Source organism: Branchiostoma floridae, chromosome 15, assembly GCF_000003815.2.
Source record: "Branchiostoma floridae strain S238N-H82 chromosome 15, Bfl_VNyyK, whole genome shotgun sequence".
Lineage (NCBI taxonomy): Eukaryota > Metazoa > Chordata > Leptocardii > Amphioxiformes > Branchiostomatidae > Branchiostoma > Branchiostoma floridae.
The window spans coordinates 4,301,697-4,319,693 of NC_049993.1; the positions used below are offsets into that span (position 1 = coordinate 4,301,697).

The following is a 17,997-nucleotide window of genomic DNA, read 5'->3' on the forward strand; positions in this document are numbered from 1 at the left end:
GAGATGAGGAAGCTAGTTTAACTTGAGGTCAAATTAACGTTATTGCGAATGCTATGGTGCCTAGACTGTCTGTGATCTGAATCTTGCAATATCAATAGAATATATAGATGAGTCTGTCTTGTTAATAGTGGTCGGCGTTTTTATCTCTAGCTTTTATCTTTTGAGCGTTCATTTGTTTTTGTTAGTTAAGTCTTTATCTGACTGTTAACATTCATTTTTGGTATTTGTTTAATTTGTTCAAGCCTAAGTGCGGAATTCGCCTATTCAAAGTGCTGCGATGTACCAGGCGACTACTGTTCATTATTGAACTTAACATTCATTCAGTGCTGCTGAAATTAATTTTGATCGTGTTTTTAACCTCCTTGATCTGATTGAAACTTTTATGAAAATGTACTTTGCTTGTATGTGTCTTTGTGCCTTTATTTCATCAATGCATCCTAGAGGGGATTCAATAATGGAATGCACATTTGTAACCAATATGATTTAGAACATGTTCAATATAATTGTGATTACAATGGACATAAAACCACTAAGTGCGTTTTGGAGTCAACAATGGAGTAATCAGGCATCCTTCCTGTGACCCCTGACCTGCCAAGCCTGCGCAGGCGCGTTAGAAGATCGCGGGAGCATTCCAGACTCCGTAGAAACAGACGTAAACATTGGTCATCTGTGGTGAAATACGTCCGATTTGGAGCCTTGTGTGACTTTTGTACAAATCAGGTGAGGTCATGACGACCTATAGAATTGTCACTGTTGTGAATCAAAGTGTTTTGAGTGGAATATTAGCCCATAGGCACTGAGATGTAGCGATTGTTATGAAGGGGGAGGGGGGCGAGATCATGTTGGACAAAATGCCAAGTAGGATATATAACGTTAAGGTAGCAGAACACAGTTTTCGGCCTATGGGGATTTCTATAGTTAAGAGCCTCAAGGTGGCTGGCTTCGACGCATTAAAAAATATAGTAGGGTGCACTTTTGGAATACCAAAATCGGATATGTTTGAGTTGAAGGTACAAGCCACAAAATATTATAAAACAAAAAAATCCTGTCGGCGTATCTTCTTCTCACGCCCTCTTTGAAATGCCCCTCTGCGGAGGTCACAGAACTGCAGCCGGCTCACACTAGAAGGGCAGTTGCGTAATGCGGCGCATTTATACACGAAATAGAAAACTTTCACAATCCAAACCATGCAGTTGACACCTTCCGTGACCACGTAGGACAGGTTATATCTGGCTGACCCTCAAATAAGGCTTTTTGCCTCTCCTTCAACAAGTTTATCCGTACTATTTTATGTACCCGCGTCATAGACCCCGGGGTTCGCCCACTAATACTGTGTTCTGCTACCTTAACCTCCTTGAAAAAAAATAAACCTCAACCACATTTTTACTGGTAAAATTAGCCTTCACTGGCAAATTATACCAGGTAAGCTGGTGTGTTACGCCGAACGGCGGTTATACCGGCTATATAGATACAGATACAGATACAGGTCGGTACACAAAGCTAACAGAACTGATAGATTTGGACCACTGCACACAAATTTGCACAATTATTAAACAAGGAGAAAAAGATAACTTTGGTATTTAGATTAGCTCTAAGATATAGCCTTAAATCCAAATTTAGGGACAAGTGTAAAACGTCTGGTACAAGTACATGGCAAGGGACAAACACATTTGTGGGGCCGCGTGGCGCAATCGTCAGCACGTTTGACTCGGGTCCAGAAGGTCCTGAGTTCAAACCCCGACGTGTCACCGATCTTGTGCCCTTGGGAAAGGCACTTTACACGACTTTCCTTCAAGTCTTCAGCAAATTGAAGTTGGTAGCCTCAAAAACGGAAGAAAAAAACATCTTAAATGTTTAAGGCCCTCTTCAAACAGACAACACTTTCATAGTCGTGCGACTGTTGTTGTCGACAACGTCGAGGATCAAAATAGTCGAGCGAGGTTTTTCCTCAAATCATCGTGCGATCACCTCGGACCCAGTCGCGCGACCCTTCAGTGGGGGGCCCGCGACTATTCTTCACATGTCTAAAGAAGAATCATCGCCGGCGACGGAAGTGGATCATATGCTAATAAGCCTGCAGCATGTTTTTTCTGTTCGAAAAGGCATTTTCTCTGTAAATATACATGTAGTCAGTAATGGAAATGTATTTTTGTCATCAGAAATTGCCTGTTCCAGCGCAATGCCCTGCTACCAGTGGATATATCCTTCACATGTCCCTATTCCTTGATGATAATCTGTAAGGCCTGTAATACCACCGGCGGCCATGATTTGCCGTCTCTGTACGGGCCTCCGGATGTCATTCTTTGTTGAGGACGTACTCTGCATCCTATCTATAAGACAATGTTTAATTGCAAGCAAAAAATACCAATCTGCTGCATGACGAAAATAAAGAATTCTCCTGCCTTTTTTAATTTGCGAGCAAGAGGTCACTGTGGGTCACGCCCGCACTGCAATGGAATCCTGCTCTGCGGGTGTCCCGCAATACTCTGGACGCATGTCTAAAGACAACCATTGCCCACAACGATAGACAATAACAGTCGCACGACTATATAAGTGTTGTCTGTTTGAAGTGGGCCTAAGTTAACTTTTGCAAGCAGGCTTTTGGTAGGTTTGTGTTTGATGCTATTAATTAATAAAAGAGAAACTACAGAATCATCTAATGTTTGTCAGATGTTGTATTTAATAGAAAAAAGTGACATTTTTTTAAATGATAAAAAATTTATCTACTTCTGGGATCAGTCATACACAAACAAGAAGCCAATGATTTATCTGTACTTGAGTAGACACCTATTTTGTATAAGTTTAGACGTTGGCCTAATGATATCGTTTTGCGTCTTTTGTTAACTTTCAAGCATTTGCAGGTGATTGTGTCGTAAACTGCCAATTTCTATGTTGCTGGTATGCTAAAATTGGGTCGAAAACTTGCTTGCGCTGTTGCCATAGCAACAATGGGATTTGAGCAGAAAGGAGCTATTTTGAAGGGTTGTAGACCAAGTACAATTTCTGTGCAAAATATGAATGAAATTGATTAGTTGACAGTGAGTGAGCAATTGTTTGATCCTTACAGATATTTGCTCCTAGTAGGGATGCGTACCGGACTGTACGGATACAGTACCGGTACAATCAATAAGGTACAGATACAAAAATACCGGAACCCTGGTGTACTGGTACTGGACCTGTATCTAATTAGTGCAAGCCAGGCAGGATAACAGGTCAGGGGATGGCTACTTTGACAGATAAAATTACTGTGAAATCACCATAGCAGTCTCTGAGCCCCAGTGAGAGAAAAACAACAAGGGTCAAATTTTTGTTGCATCATCATTTGTCTACCATAATAAACACGTTTTTGTTGGTTCAAACATGCTTCTACCCATTTTGATACATTGTTTTGCCGTTATAACATATTGTAATATAATATTATGATATGAGATTCAATGCCATACATTTAGGTCCGGACTCATTAGGTCCGGACCTGTACCTAAACCTCTGGATTCGAATCCGGACCTGTACCTAAACATGGGTTTAGGTACGCATCCCTAGCTCCTAGAAGTCCCAGTGACAGAATTCAATATGCCTCATTGATTTTCCTTTCGATTCTCAGCCATGTCTCAGAGAAGTCGCAGAAGTAACTCAGTCTCCAGCCAGAAGTCTGACGTATCGGAGCGGTCAGAGCGGCGAGGAAAGAGTCCTCGGAGCCCACGGTAAGTTCAAGCAGATATAAAGCCAGAAGTGTCAGGTGAATTTATGATGACAGGGATAAACAAGTCCATTAGCCCGATTGTCCCGGACAAGTAAAAGTGCTGTTCGGGCAAGCAGAAGTGCTTCCCCAGTTGCCCGACGGGCAAGTAAGAATTTCCAGATGTGACCCACTCAAATTACCACTGAATGTGACAGCACATGGGGCTGAATGCCTGCCTATATTGACCATGTCATTTTTAAAGGACAGCATCAGAAAATTTTCAATTCTTTATTTTCCAGTAGTTTACTCATTAAAAAGTTGATGTACGTCAATTTTTACATTGATCCGCCTAATATGACCCTGTAGACACGTTTGAACTTCGCGCTCTCCTCCTCTCCCCGCCGCGCTGGCCGATGACGTAATGGCCTCGTTCTGATCGTCTGAGATTGTATGACGTCACGGATCCGAAACTTCTAGCCAGCCATTTTGCTCGGTGAACCTCGGTCCTCTCAGCGGTAAATAATCACCCCGCCATTCTGGAGTTCAGTTTGTTGTCATTGAAAATTACTTTCGTGGACCTGTAAGTCGCATTGTGAGCTGTCTACGAAGCCATAGTCCCCGGGAGACTGAACATGAATAAGCTTGCCTGCGTGTGAACCGCGCGGCGACGGAACGAAATCAAAACAATGGTGGTGGGGGAGGTTCACGCACCGTGCCATTCTGGACTATTACAAGAGCGAGTTCGGGTCAGTTCTTACCTTCTCCTTTCCGGACAGCACAGCGATAATTACACGTAAGCTTCCACGAATTTTGGTTGAATTCACAATTGTCCAACTGGCAGGGACATTAAAAAAAATCATTCTCTGACAACATACCCTTGATCGCTACATATCGAACGATCCCCCTTCCGCGCCGAAACATACATACAGCATTGTTGTTTTTACATACAACACAGGCCGGCATTGTGAATGGCGCGAAATGTCGGCTTCGTTTCAGAGTCCGTGATTTGTTTTGAATGAACCCCCAGCAATCTCCGCCAAAGCTACATGATTGAAAAACCGACCAGTCCAGATAATTTACCCGAGAAACAGAAAATAAAGTGAGAGGCGAGGCGTAACTCGCATGATCTGTACAAGTTGCGGTGCTATCTGTTTCGGCGCGAAAAGGGGGTTGTTCGATATATAGCGATCAAGGGTATGTTGTCAGTAGAACAAACGAGGTCTACAACTGTGAATTCAACCAAAATTCGTGGAAGCTTACGTGTAATTATCACTGTGCTGTTCGGAAAGGAGAAGGTAAGAACTGACCCGAACTCGCTCTTGTAATAGTCCAGAATGGCACGGTGCGTGAACCTCCCCAAAAACCATTGTTTTGATTTCGTCCCGTCGCCGCGCGGTTCACCCGCTGCAGACAAGCTAATTCACGTTCAGTCTCCCGGGGACTATGGCTTCGTAGACAGCTCACAACGCGACTTACAGGTCCACGAAGTTAATTGTCAACAACAACGGACTGGCTTCCAGAATGGCGGTGTGATTTCCCGCCGAAGGGACCGAGGTTCACCGAGCAAAATGGCTGGCATGGCCAGAAGTTTCAATTCGGATTTGTGACGTCAGCGCGCAGGCAATCAGAAAAAGGCCATTACGTCATCGGCCAGCGCGGCGGGAGAGGGGAGGAGAGCGCGAAGTTCAAACGTGTCTACAGGGTCATATTGGGCGGATTAATGTAAAAATTGACGTAAATCAACTTTTTAATGAGTAAACTACTGGAAAATAATGAATTGAAGATTTTCTGATGCTTTCCTTTAAGCCAGTAGAGACATCGATTTTAGATGATAGGGCCACATCAAAACTAAAAAACTCCAAGTATCAAGCCAAAACAGCAGAAATAACTATGCCTGTGTCAATTTCTTCACAAGATGTGGTCGGAAAAGCACAAACACTGATTCCTTTCAATTGAAAAATCAAGGTGATCGTACAGTTCTAGGAAGAATTCCCAGATTTGCAGTCAGTGCCTCACCCCTGAGTCTGACTGTCAGAAAAAATATGTGTACTTTATTCTCAGTGACCAGTTCATTTCAGCAAATATCTTCTGAAGTGAACCAGGCAGTCCAAACTGTTTCTGTTGTCTCACTAGTATGGTTAGCAGGACATTGTAATTTGAATGCTGTCTGATCAGTGCACGTGAAAGTCATTAAAATTTTGAAGTCAAGTGCACCAATATATTTGTTACCTTTTACTCTCATTGCATCAAGCATTGGTCAACACAGGAAAAGATAGCCAATAACAAAAGTGAAAATTTATGAAAGTGAAAACACATAGAAAAATGTAGTTTAAATTTCGGGCAAGTGAAAATTTGGTTCGGACAAGTAAATTTTTTATGTACTTGCCCGATAGCTAGGACAAGTGAATTTCTGAAAACTTGTCTAACCCTGGATGAATGTATTGGATATGGAAGTACGTGTTAGAAGGGTCATCTATTCTGGCTTATATCCAAACTGTGACCTGTTGTACTGCTGGCATTTACGAAAATGACTAACACAAGTCACACTAGACGCTGGCCATGATACCAGAGTGCACTGCTACCATAACCTCTCGAGATGGAAGGATGCCTTAACTACTTCTACTCTAATCTGCCCTTACACTTTGAGCCCCTTTTCTCCCACTGTATCATGTAAATGAACGAAGTACTAGTAGATGTTTCTGCTGGAATGTTCATTGTATCCCTAAATGATATCCAGTTGAAGCACACTTTGGTGTTACGGATCTGTAAATTGAATATTGAAGGTGTAAAGACTTTCATCATTAGCTTAAAGGGGAGAGGTCTTACAGTAATGAACTCGGTTCAAGAAATGTGATGTACATGTATACAATAATCATAAAATGCTTAATTACAGGACTTGAAGTTGTTACATGTATTTTTAAAAAATAGGTCTGATCGAAAAGATGGTTCTTCAGAGCGAGAGTCTTCAGAGAATTTTCACACTGAGTGTCGGGCGGGGTTTGTTGCCATAGTAGGGAACACCAAGGACCACATCAAGTCTCGTGACCAGCTACAACAAGGTGAGTAGACAACCTCTGAGGTCACACCAATTTATTTGACTGTTTTTTGTTTGTTTGAAAGAACAAAGTTGAAATACATTTAGGGATGCGTACCTAAACCCACGTTTAGGTACAAGTCTGGATTCGAATCCAAAGGTTTAGGTACAGGTCCGTACCTAATGAGTCCGGACCTAAATGCATGGCATTGAATATTAAATGCATAGCATTGAATATTATATCATAATATTATGTTATATTATGTTATAATGGCAAAACAATGTATTAAAAAGGGTAGAAGCATGTTTGAACCAATAAAAACGTGTTTATTATGGTAGAAGACACATGATGCAACAAAAATTTGACCCTTGTTGCTCAGAGACTGCTATGGTGATTTCACAGTAATTTTATCTGTCAAAGTGGCCATCCCCTGACCTGTTATCCTGCCTGTCTTGCACTAATTAGATACAGGTCCAGTACCGGTACACCGGCAGGGTTCGGTATTTTTGTATCTGTACCTAATTGATTGTACCGGTACTGTATTGGTACACTGTACCGGTACACAGGTACACATCCCTAAATACATTGTATAAAAACATGAAAACAGAGCCTGTTGAGAAATAACGCTTAAAAGCAGTTACACAGGCAATTGGATATGATTTTGGAAACAGTCAGACATTTCAGAAGGCATCCACAGCTGTCTTTTGCCAGTGTCACTGACAAAAGACAGTGGATGCTGGTTGAAACAATTCCGACTGTTTGCAATCAATCTGTTTGTTTTTTTGTATTTATATGCATAATGATAACAAAATACACATTTCTAAGACCTTTATCATTTTTATGACAAGCATAATTTATGCTTGTCATCAAATGCATTTTATTATAATTGGAATGGTTTGAAGTTTGAAGGACCACTTTTCCCCTACTAAGCTTTAAAGATGTCTCATTATGTTGGTAATTGTTACTAGCACTTAGGCAGCTCTAAAACCCTGATGGCTAATGAGAAAGACAGTCACAGATCCTAGCAGCATCTTGCGTACTAATAATGAAAGCCCTGTAATATCGACACTTATTACTGATTAGTTGGGAATCAACTGAAACTACTGCCTGCCATCATCTTAAACTTTGAAGGTACTGATTAGAAAGTAAGCCTAAAGGTAGGTGTAATCATGGGACTGATACTAACACATTTGCAATCAGCTATGAAATCAATATAGTTTCTTGGTGTGAGTATACATTGTATGACTAAGGCAATATTGTTTTATCGTAGAGGACAAGCCAGTCATATTACTTAAGATGTAAGTACATAATGCTGTTATGGGCCTTTATAAATATAGAAGTCTACAGTTAGATAAAATGTGATGATAATTCTTCTGTTACTGTAGTACATGTATTCACCAGACTACATTTGAAGGTTGTGTCCCTGAATTTACTATAATAGGACTAACATACTTTTCACAAGTGATTTAGCATACATGGTGTTTCATACAACTGAAGTTGTAATAAAGCATGGGCTTTTTAGCAGGGCTTTGGAAGAAGGATATTTTTTTTAAATCTGACATCTAATTTTGATTGATTAAGGCCACTGCAACTAAGTTTTATGGATGACATCATGTGCGCTTAATACATTGTAGTTTTCACCTGATTCTTTTCTTCTTTGGAGATGGTCAACATGATGACAAAGAACAAAGAAATTTACTTGCTGTGGCCTAATGGATAGAGTATGCAGCACCGAGGTTACAAATTCTGACTGCTATATCTTGATCAATGATCTTACGTTTTCTTAATTTTGTAACAAAATATAAATTTTTTTCGATACCGTAACCATGATCACCTTATACAGAAATATACAATGCAAATACAAATATGTAAAATTATCTTTTGTCTCTTTTGATTGTAAGAAGATTGCCCATTCACTAGCTTACTCCTGATCCTTCATGTGAAGTAACTCTTTTCGGTTATACAATGATATATGTGTAAGGTGAAGCAATATCATTTTGACCTTGTATTTCAACAGTCTTATATTTCATAAACCTCTGTCATTTCTATGCCGGAGTCATGGCTTGTGACATCCTTCATATCAATGTGTTCAGAGTCAGATGACTGTTTCTCTGCCCCCCTCCCCACCCTGGGTAAGGCATAGCACAGTTTGCTCCAGAACCAGGGATCTCCCCACTTCAGGTACGTGTTTGTCTTCAGGTAAAACTGCAGGTCTTTATCCACGTTCTGGAGTTCAAGTTCATCCAGGACAATCACCACGATCCTGTTCCGTCTGTCCTCCAGCACTTGTCTGTGGGCGGCCTTGAACTCTAAGGCACACCACTCGCTGTCCACGAAATTCTGAGAGAGGAGGATGATGGTCCGTCTGCTGGCCTCCACCGTCTCGATGATGGTTGTTGCTATGCACGCCCCTACTGGGAAGTCACGGTAGTGTAGGCAGAGTTTGAAGCCGCGCTCCTCCAGTCCTGGTGCAAGCTCCCGTATCACAACAAGTTCATCCTTGCTGCTATATGAAATAAAGGCATCATATGTTTTTTCATCACCTTTATCTTTTGGATCAAAACGCCAACCGCACTTCATGTACAGCCACACTTGGAGGAATCCTCGATACCGATACACCAACAGGAAAACAAGCAGCATTGCTACAACAGTTCCTAGTGCAATGATGACATACACATGCAGGTTACTGGTACCAGATTCACAGGACAGCTCTGCCTTTATGACATGAGCTACTTGTGTAAGCACTTTGTTGCCATGGTTACTGCATGTGATGTTGAAGTCGAAGGAGACAGACTGAATGTTTGTTTCTGCCCAATCCTTCAATGCTAACATATCACAGTTACACTTCAAAGGGTTCCACCCTATGTCCAACGCCTCCAGTCTTGATGCACCTTTGAAGGTTTCCTTTGACAGGTGTTTTAAGTTGTTATCTTGCAGGTGAAGTTCCTTCAGATGCTCCAGCTGTGAAAAGCTTGATGGATGGATGTTTGACACACCAGAGTTATTGAGGAACAAAATTTTAAGAGAATCCAAACCTTGGAAAGTATCTTTCTCAATGGTGGATATGTTGTTTCCGTCCAGGTAAAGGATTCGTACTGAGTTCATATTTTTGAATGTTCCTGGTTCACATGTTGAGATCTCACTTCCAGATAAAATCAAGGTTCGGGCATCAGTGAAGTTTGAAAAACTTTGAGGAGTCAGTGTATGAAAGTTGTTTCCTCCCAGGTCTACCAGCGTAAGGTTTTGTGGAAACACAGAAGGAATTTCTGTTAAACCTTTGGTTGAACAGTTGACCATTCTCTGTACAGCATCTTCCAAATATTTCAGCCCCTGACTGTAACAGGAGCAAGACGTAGGACACTGCTCCTTGAAGGAACACCTGAAGGAGCTTGGAGGCAGGTGTGTGACTTGTAGATTCCTCAGCTCAGGTGGGTTCCAGCATGAGATGTTTGCCAGGTCAGGGAATATTTCTGTTGCCCGGGGCAACGCGAGGACTTGATTGATGGGAAGGATCTCACAGTCACAAGTGTAAGGATTGAAGTTAAGCAAGACTTGTGGTGAGGGCTGGGTTTGATTTTGAAAGGAGGCCATGTGTATTATTTCACTGTAAGGTAAACTTTTGATGTTGTTAGCTACCAAGTCCACCAGCAACTTTTTATAGAAGGAAGACTTAAGGTCCACCCAAGAGGAGACTGTCTGAATTTTGTTGAAAGGGAATAACAGCTCTGTTAATGCAGACATGTGGGAAAACCAGGAAAAGTCCACCACTTGTAATTGGTTCACTCCTACTTGGAGCACCTGCAGGCTTGTCTGGTTCTGAAACATCTGCCCACTGATGTGCTGCAGTTCATTGTAGTTCAGGTAGAGGCCCTCGAGCATGGTGAGGGGATGGAAGATGGTGTTGTCCAGGAAGGAAATGTTGTTCTTGCTGAGCTGGAGCTGGGTGAGATTTGTGCAGTCGGCAAAGATATCGGCTGGCAGATGTCCGAGGGAGTTTCTTGACATGTCCAAGATTCTGAGGTTGAAGAGACCATCAAGCGTGCTCGTCTCCAGACTTGTCAGAACATTGTTGCTAAGGTCTAAAACCTCCATGGCAACTAAGTACAAAAATGTGTTACGGGTGATGTACCAAATCTGATTGTCACTCAGGTCAACCTCAACAAGTTTGTCTTGCCCCTCAAAGAAACGAGGAGGGACGAAGCTGATCTTATTATTAGACAGGTTGATCTTTGTCAAGTTTGTTGTTGGATGCAGGACATGTTGACTTAATACTCTGATACTGTCATGTGTAAGAATCAGTTCTCTAAGCCTTGGTGTGTGCTGGAACAAGGTTTCGGGAAGAACAGTCCAACGGAGAGACTGGGGGTTGTAAGAGACGTTCACTCTTTCTAACAAAGGCATGTCTAGCAGAAGTACATCCACTTTATGGGTCTCTGACACACTGCCAATAAGGGTGAACTGTAACAGGTTAGGATACTGTATGAGCAGTGTGTAGTTTTTGACTACTATTCCCTGGTAAATGTACGCCAATGTGAGGGATTCCAGACTTTGGAGTCCGTAGAGTTTGGGTACATCAGCCACAGCAAGGAGCTGGAGTTCTTCTAAGTTTGGGAGTCCCAAAAAACTGTCGCTCCGCACCCAAAAGTAGTTACAGGGGTCATTGTCAACATCACAGCCATCCAGCATGAGCTTGCGCAAACTGGGTAGACTCCTGAATGTCGAGTTCAGGACCACAAAGAAACAGTTGTAGAGAGAAATGCTTTGGATGGTGCTTAGGTTGGACAATGATAGGTGTTCTGGGCTCTCTACAGCTTGACATGATACCACCATCCTGGTGATGTTGTTATGGTTGGGTAGATCCCGAGATGACAAGCTACTAATGGTGGGACACTGGCAGAACACTGAAGACTCTGGCCCTTTCCCCTCTCCATGTCTCAGCTCACAGTTGCATGTCGTTTCACCTGAAGCATCTGTACATGTGATACAACTGCAGGCTAACAGTAGCAGCAGCAACCCACCTGACAGCATTGTTGTGTTCATTGTCCTGTCATTCTTCAACTTGAGTTCAAGGTCAATCAATCTATTTGGCATTTTGGCAGTTTCAAACTCATCATCTTGCGGTGAAAAGGGGATTGTCCGTTTTCTCAGGCTCTTGACTAGAAAGTGGTGTGAACTTCTGCACTTGTCCCCATGTCTGTACCCATGGTGATGGTAACCATGGTGACAGTTTCTAGGAGACTCATCTGCACTCTGCTGTAGATGTTTCTGAAGTTCATTGCTAGGGTGGGTCACACCTAGGGATGGAACAGATTAAGTTTCAATATGATTAGAGTGATGACACTGTATGTAATCAAGGATACTAATGACTTCATGTCCAAATTTCTTACCTCGCTATCCCAACCAAAAAGGTACATGTAGTGTTCCAAAATTTTATCCACTCAACTGCCTGCCAAGCTCTAGTAGTATGTTTTAAGTAATGTGAAATACAGTGCTGTTTACAATTAACTCAGGATTACTGATGGTCAACTGGCACAGCTTTAATTTCATGCATTTTTGTCATGTGGCGGTATTATGGCACCAGGTCCTGTTGTAATTATGAGACTCGAGAGGTTACATTTTATGCTTTTTGTTGTATTCTAAAATCTCTGCTTACATGTACATTAGGACTGGGTATCGGTACAGCGTACCGGTACAAAACCGGTTTTTCTTATTGGACCGGTCCAGAAAAACCGAACCTGAAAAAATTAGGTGGACCGGATGTTGGACCGATTAGAAAATTAACAGATTATTTCACCAGGCATTCATACGTTTTGGCGCTTGCAGGTGGAAGAAAATAACAATAGTGAAGTAGAGTAGAGTTAATAGTAATTTCTACCAAGTTTTACAGTCAATCGTACAGGTACAATTAGCGTTGTAGGATTTTAAAAAGCCAGTGTAAGTCTGATACTCCACCAAACAGATTTCTTTGTAGTGAAATGGACCATTGGTATGAGTCATACTGCATCAGGTCCAGGTTCAGGTCCGGACCTGGACCTGATCTTCCGGACCTGAACCGGACCTGGACCTGAATTTTCTGTACCGGTACCCAGCCCTAATGTACATGTACATGTACATCATATTCTAATCATGAAATCAGGTTACACAAATCCAGTTAGTCACCCAGCAGTTGCCCTCTACATGTAGTGTAAAGCTAAAGGGATCACACTCAGCTATTTTTTGTGACATTAAGAGTCATCATTTTATCTGTGATTCTTAAAGGCGCTCAGAGCAGTTTTTAGAGCATTGAAATAAAAAAATATTTTGGATGAGACAATCGGTACGATGTTGACATTTACTTCACCATACTAGCACATTTGTATCATTATTTTGTACTTTCAAGGACGCACAAACATGCTGCAAACGGACCCCTTTGATTTATTGGGTCCTTCAATAAATCAGCACAGGATCGAGCCACCAACGATTTCCCGCCGGTACTTTTCGGAGATTTTCGAACGCATGAGGTCACCGAGCGAATTGAATCTGATTCGCCCGTTAGCAAATCGAAATCTTATTCGAACAAGTGACGACATCTCCGGAAGCGTTCGGGATTCATTGGTCATGTTCGCATGCGTTACGCAAATTTGAAATAATGGCACGTGCAGCGCTCAGATTTTCAATGAGTTCTCACCATCCAACGACGTCTCATCTTTGCTCAATAAAGGTCGATATGCAATGAGATAGTGTTATTTAACCTTACTGTGTGTAAAAATGACTTGAAAATTAGATTTAAAAGTACTAAAAAAACCTGCCTTTAAATTCTATATATATATTACTTCACAGAGAAAGAAAGAAATGATCTATCAGTAAAAAGTCTCTAGCAGCACAGGCCTAAATTGTGGTTCTATGGCGACATGCACTTTAAATCTGTAACAGCCTGACGTACATTTGTACATACATTGGTATCCTTCAAGTCAAACAATATAATTTAACATAAAATTCAAGACACTTATATAATTTTGATACCAACCTTGTGATTGTGTTTGTTGCCTTTCCCGAAAGAAGTGTCTATACTGTCTGGTTATACTGTCAAGGATGACTAATCAAAAAACCCTATGATGTCATGTAGCTATAAAAAGTTTGTTCCGCATTTCAAGATCAGGAAAATCCTTTGTTCTGCAGCTAATCATCTCACCTACTCAGGTGTATGTAACTCAGGTTTTCAGCCTCCAGGTATCAGGTGTTATCTCCCCTGTTGTTAAGGTCAGGCTATCTTGAACACCTGATACACATGTAGGCTTGTAGATATTGTTGATATGATAAAGATTTAAGTCCTGTCCACAGAAATGGAGAATCTCATATGCTGCCACAAACTATACTGTAGGTTGATATCATTTCAAGAAAAGCATTGCACTACTTATATAAGGTAGGGACCTTTTTTGGCAACAACAACAATTTGAAAACCTATCACTCTGCTGTTTGTATGTTTGAACCTTTATCTTTTCATTTATGGAAATCCATAATCATTGCAGCTGACTCAGAGGTAAAGATTTTTGTTTGTTTGTATAGCATACCTTTAGGGACATCCCTAGCCAAAGCTCTTAGGTACTCATTTTCACCTGAGATGAGTAAGGAAATTGATGTGAAGTGCCATTCTAAAGGTCTCAACATCGGACCTTGTCACTCAGGGATTGAAGCTCAGTCCCTCCAGGTTCTGAGTCAGCAACCCTAAGCCTAACCACTAAGCCTAACCACCAGGCCTCCATGCCACTATCATGCCAGATCAATCGGCCTGTTTTTTCGGAAACAGTCAAGTAAAATACAACCATGTATCTCCATTCAACTTGGAATTCATGATAAATGAGCCTCAGTTAGTCATATTTCATATTAAGGCACATATTTTTCAGGTCCAAAGATACATTATTAAGTTCAGCCTCCCAAATATAATGCCCCTTTGTGATCCTGATCTCTTTTGTGGAACAGAAGGGTTCTCACCAGGATTCTAATTTCTGTTGTTACAAGCATGAGGCTGCAGGATCTGTATCTGTCAACAGCTAATACCAATATTTGATCTAATCTGTTGTACAGTTAGTATCAAATGTACCATTCAGCATCATGGGTATGTGACATTTACAAATTTCACAGCTGTAAGATGTCAAGGGTTGAAGCCTTAACGGCTCAGAGTATGTTTTCTCCAACATAGATGGACTCACCAACAGAGAGTACATGTTTGTATTAAATCATGACGGTCAATCGTAATTGCAGTGTCTTCAGCTTCGGCTTAGTAAACAGCCAACTGGGCCTGGAACTGGTTGAGTTACCTTCATTCTCTAAGATGATTATGGAAATATATGACAAGTTATTTCCTGTCACCTTGAGGCAAGACATTTCCATCCTTGTTGTGTTACCTAATGGATAAATTTCAGCAAGGTAGGAATTCACACAAAATGTATCATATTACCACATCTGTGACCAAACAATTTTTGCAGCCTCTGCATGAGTTTGTGATTAAATAATTTTGTACTTCTTTCTAATCATGAACATCTTAAGGACTTTGAAGGAGAAACTAGGGACTATAATCCTACATTTCCTAGTCCTGTATCCGTCAAAATCCCATACCAGAAAGGAGCTTAATCAGCCATTTTATAGTTGTTGGTGAGAGCAGGGTGAGAGGAGCTAGAATTACTGTTTACACTGTCTGTTTGGTAGCTTTTTGTTGAACAGATTAGAACAAAGTTACACTCATGAAGGAACTGACAGTCACAAACATTTCTTACCTTGTTTATAGAGTCCGAATAAGACTGGTGCTGTATAACTAGTAACAGCCTCAAGCTACTTCAACACTGGGTCACAAGTGTGCAGGAAGTTCCTTTGAGGGCAAAGGAAGGGGTTACCAGGTTGTCACTTGCAAATGGAACTTGTTGAAGTTGAACAGTCAGGAAGTTAGATTTCAGATATATGCGATAAAAAGCAAGCAAAATACAGGGAGATTATCAATATTAAGATATTATGATGTGACACATTAGTGTTCTGTTTGTTGCAGGTTGCAAAAGTACAGTGCTTTGCAAACCTCTATGATAGCCTTGTGATAAGAGGTCCTTGGCCAGCCTGTTCCAGACGCAGATGTCTGTCACTTATAGACGTGGGCTGATGTCTACACAAATGCACATGTACAGTCACTTCCTGTGTTAAAATTTCAATGTTAAAGTTTCAGCGTTCACCATTTGTGTACAACAGTGGGATTATTTTGGGACGGAAACTTCATTATGTCCTACTGACAAATCTGTAATTACTAGCATGCATGAACAATTTTTTTCCGGATAATAATGCATACCATTCTTTCCAAACAGACAAAATCATGTAATCATAATTTTAGAGACTTATAACTGAAGTGAAACTTGCATATGATATATATTCTATAGATTGAAGATACCTAGAAACCTTAGAATTACTTTGATACAGATATATGATATTGTTTTGATAATACAATGTACATTATTGTTTAACAGTGGGCATCAAAATTGACAAGAAATGCAGTCTCAGTCTCTATGTAAATGTACATGTAATTGTGGTACCCCATCTCTCCTTGATAAAAAAATGTCAGACTGCAATTTGCATACTCATGTGAGGAACAATATTAATCAATATGTCTACATGTAGTACAATGTAACGTTAATCAATTGATCAATGAATCAATTCATGGATCAACCTTTCACAACACTAGATAGTAGAAGATGAAATGAATTTGATGTTTATATTTGCTCCAAGTGCAATATCCTGACTCACATCATAACCTGGGCTCAAACTTGAACCAAGATGTCCAATATCAGCCATCCCCATGCTCACCTCTTCAAATGAGGGGTTATGAGATTCTGGTGCCCCCCTCCCCACCCTGGGTAAGGCATAGCACAGTTTGCTCCAGAACCAGGGATCTCCCCACTTCAGGTACGTGTTTGTCTTCAGGTAAAACTGCAGGTCTTTATCCACGTTCTGGAGTTCAAGGTCATCCAGGACAATCACCACGATCCTGTTCCGTCTGTCCTCCAGCACTTGTCTGTGGGCGGCCTTGAACTCTAAGGCACACCACTCGCTGTCCACGAAATTCTGCGAGAGGAGGATGATGGTCTGTCTGCTGGTCTCCACTGTCTCAATGATGGTTGTTGCTATGCACGCCCCTACTGGGAAGTCACGGTAGTGCAAGCAGAGTTTGAACCCACACTCCTCCAGTCCAGGTGCGAGCTCCTGAACCACAAAAAGTTCATCCTTGCTGCTGTATGAAATGAAGGCATCGTACGTCTTTTCATCGCCGTCATCTTTTGGATCGAAACGCCAACCACACTTCATGTACAGCCACACTTGTGCCCCCCTCCCCACCCTGGGTAAGGCATAGCACAGTTTGCTCCAGAACCAGGGATCTCCCCACTTCAGGTACGTGTTTGTCTTCAAGTAAAACTGCAGGTCTTTATCCACATTCTGGAGTTCAAGTTCATCCAGGACAATCACCACGATCCTGTTCCGTCTGTCCTCCAGCACTTGTCTGTGGGCGGCCTTGAACTCTAAGGCACACCACTCGCTGTCCACGAAATTCTGCGAGAGGAGGATGAATGAATGGTTTATTTCCGCATCGAGCGACAAACAATAACATACAGTGGCAGCCTTCATTTCTTCGGCTGAATTGCAGTATGTTTTACACATGTTACATTTAAAATGAAAAGCAATAGAGGTACACAAGTCAAAACATTATAAAACATAACAATAATCATCTTTAAAATAACTGTGTATACTTCCAACTGAGCTTAGTTATACTTCTAGCACTATGAACTGTTTAGCAAGTCGACAAGGTACGGCAGTGTAGTCTTTCTGTACCTAGCCGTTCTACAGTGGAATTGTGTTATCTGGTGTTTAGACCTGAGGTTTCTGCCATGCAGGCTCACACGGTTTGGCGGTAGCCATTTTGAGAAAGACGAGGAGCTCAGCAAAGAGGTACCAAACTTTGTACAGAGTTCGTGCCGTCTGTTGCACAGAGACGGAAGGGACAACTGGTCTAGAGCCATGTCGTAACTAACATAGGTGGAACCTAGAATCATGCGGCAAGCTCTTTTTTGTACGTTCTCTATGGCCCTAGACTGGGCACTAGTGATTCCTGGGTGCCATACCGGACACGCGTATTCTAAGATTGGTCTTATAAATCCACAGAACACTAATGTCAAGTCACTAGAGTCCAGACCATGTCTCTTCAATACCCGTAGCAGGTACAGCCTGCGGCTGCCTTTGCTGACCATCATGTTGACGTGGATGATGGTCCGT

General features: G+C 41.6%; 1 protein-coding gene across 3 annotated transcripts in view; it reads left to right on the forward strand.

Annotated features, from left to right (window-relative positions):
* The first annotated feature begins 568 nt into the window (after positions 1-568).
* LOC118431792 (EF-hand calcium-binding domain-containing protein 7-like) overlaps positions 569-17,997 on the forward strand; it is a 34,512-nt gene continuing 17,083 nt past the window's right edge. For all 3 annotated transcript variants that reach the window (XR_004833008.1, XR_004833007.1, XM_035843130.1), the window contains exons 1-3: positions 569-720; positions 3,602-3,701; positions 6,608-6,738. Coding sequence is in view for 1 of the 3 variants with exons in the window: in XM_035843130.1 (XP_035699023.1) it covers positions 3,604-3,701; positions 6,608-6,738 (229 nt within the window). In the remaining 2 variants the exon portion in view is untranslated. The remainder of the gene's footprint in view (positions 721-3,601; positions 3,702-6,607; positions 6,739-17,997) is intronic.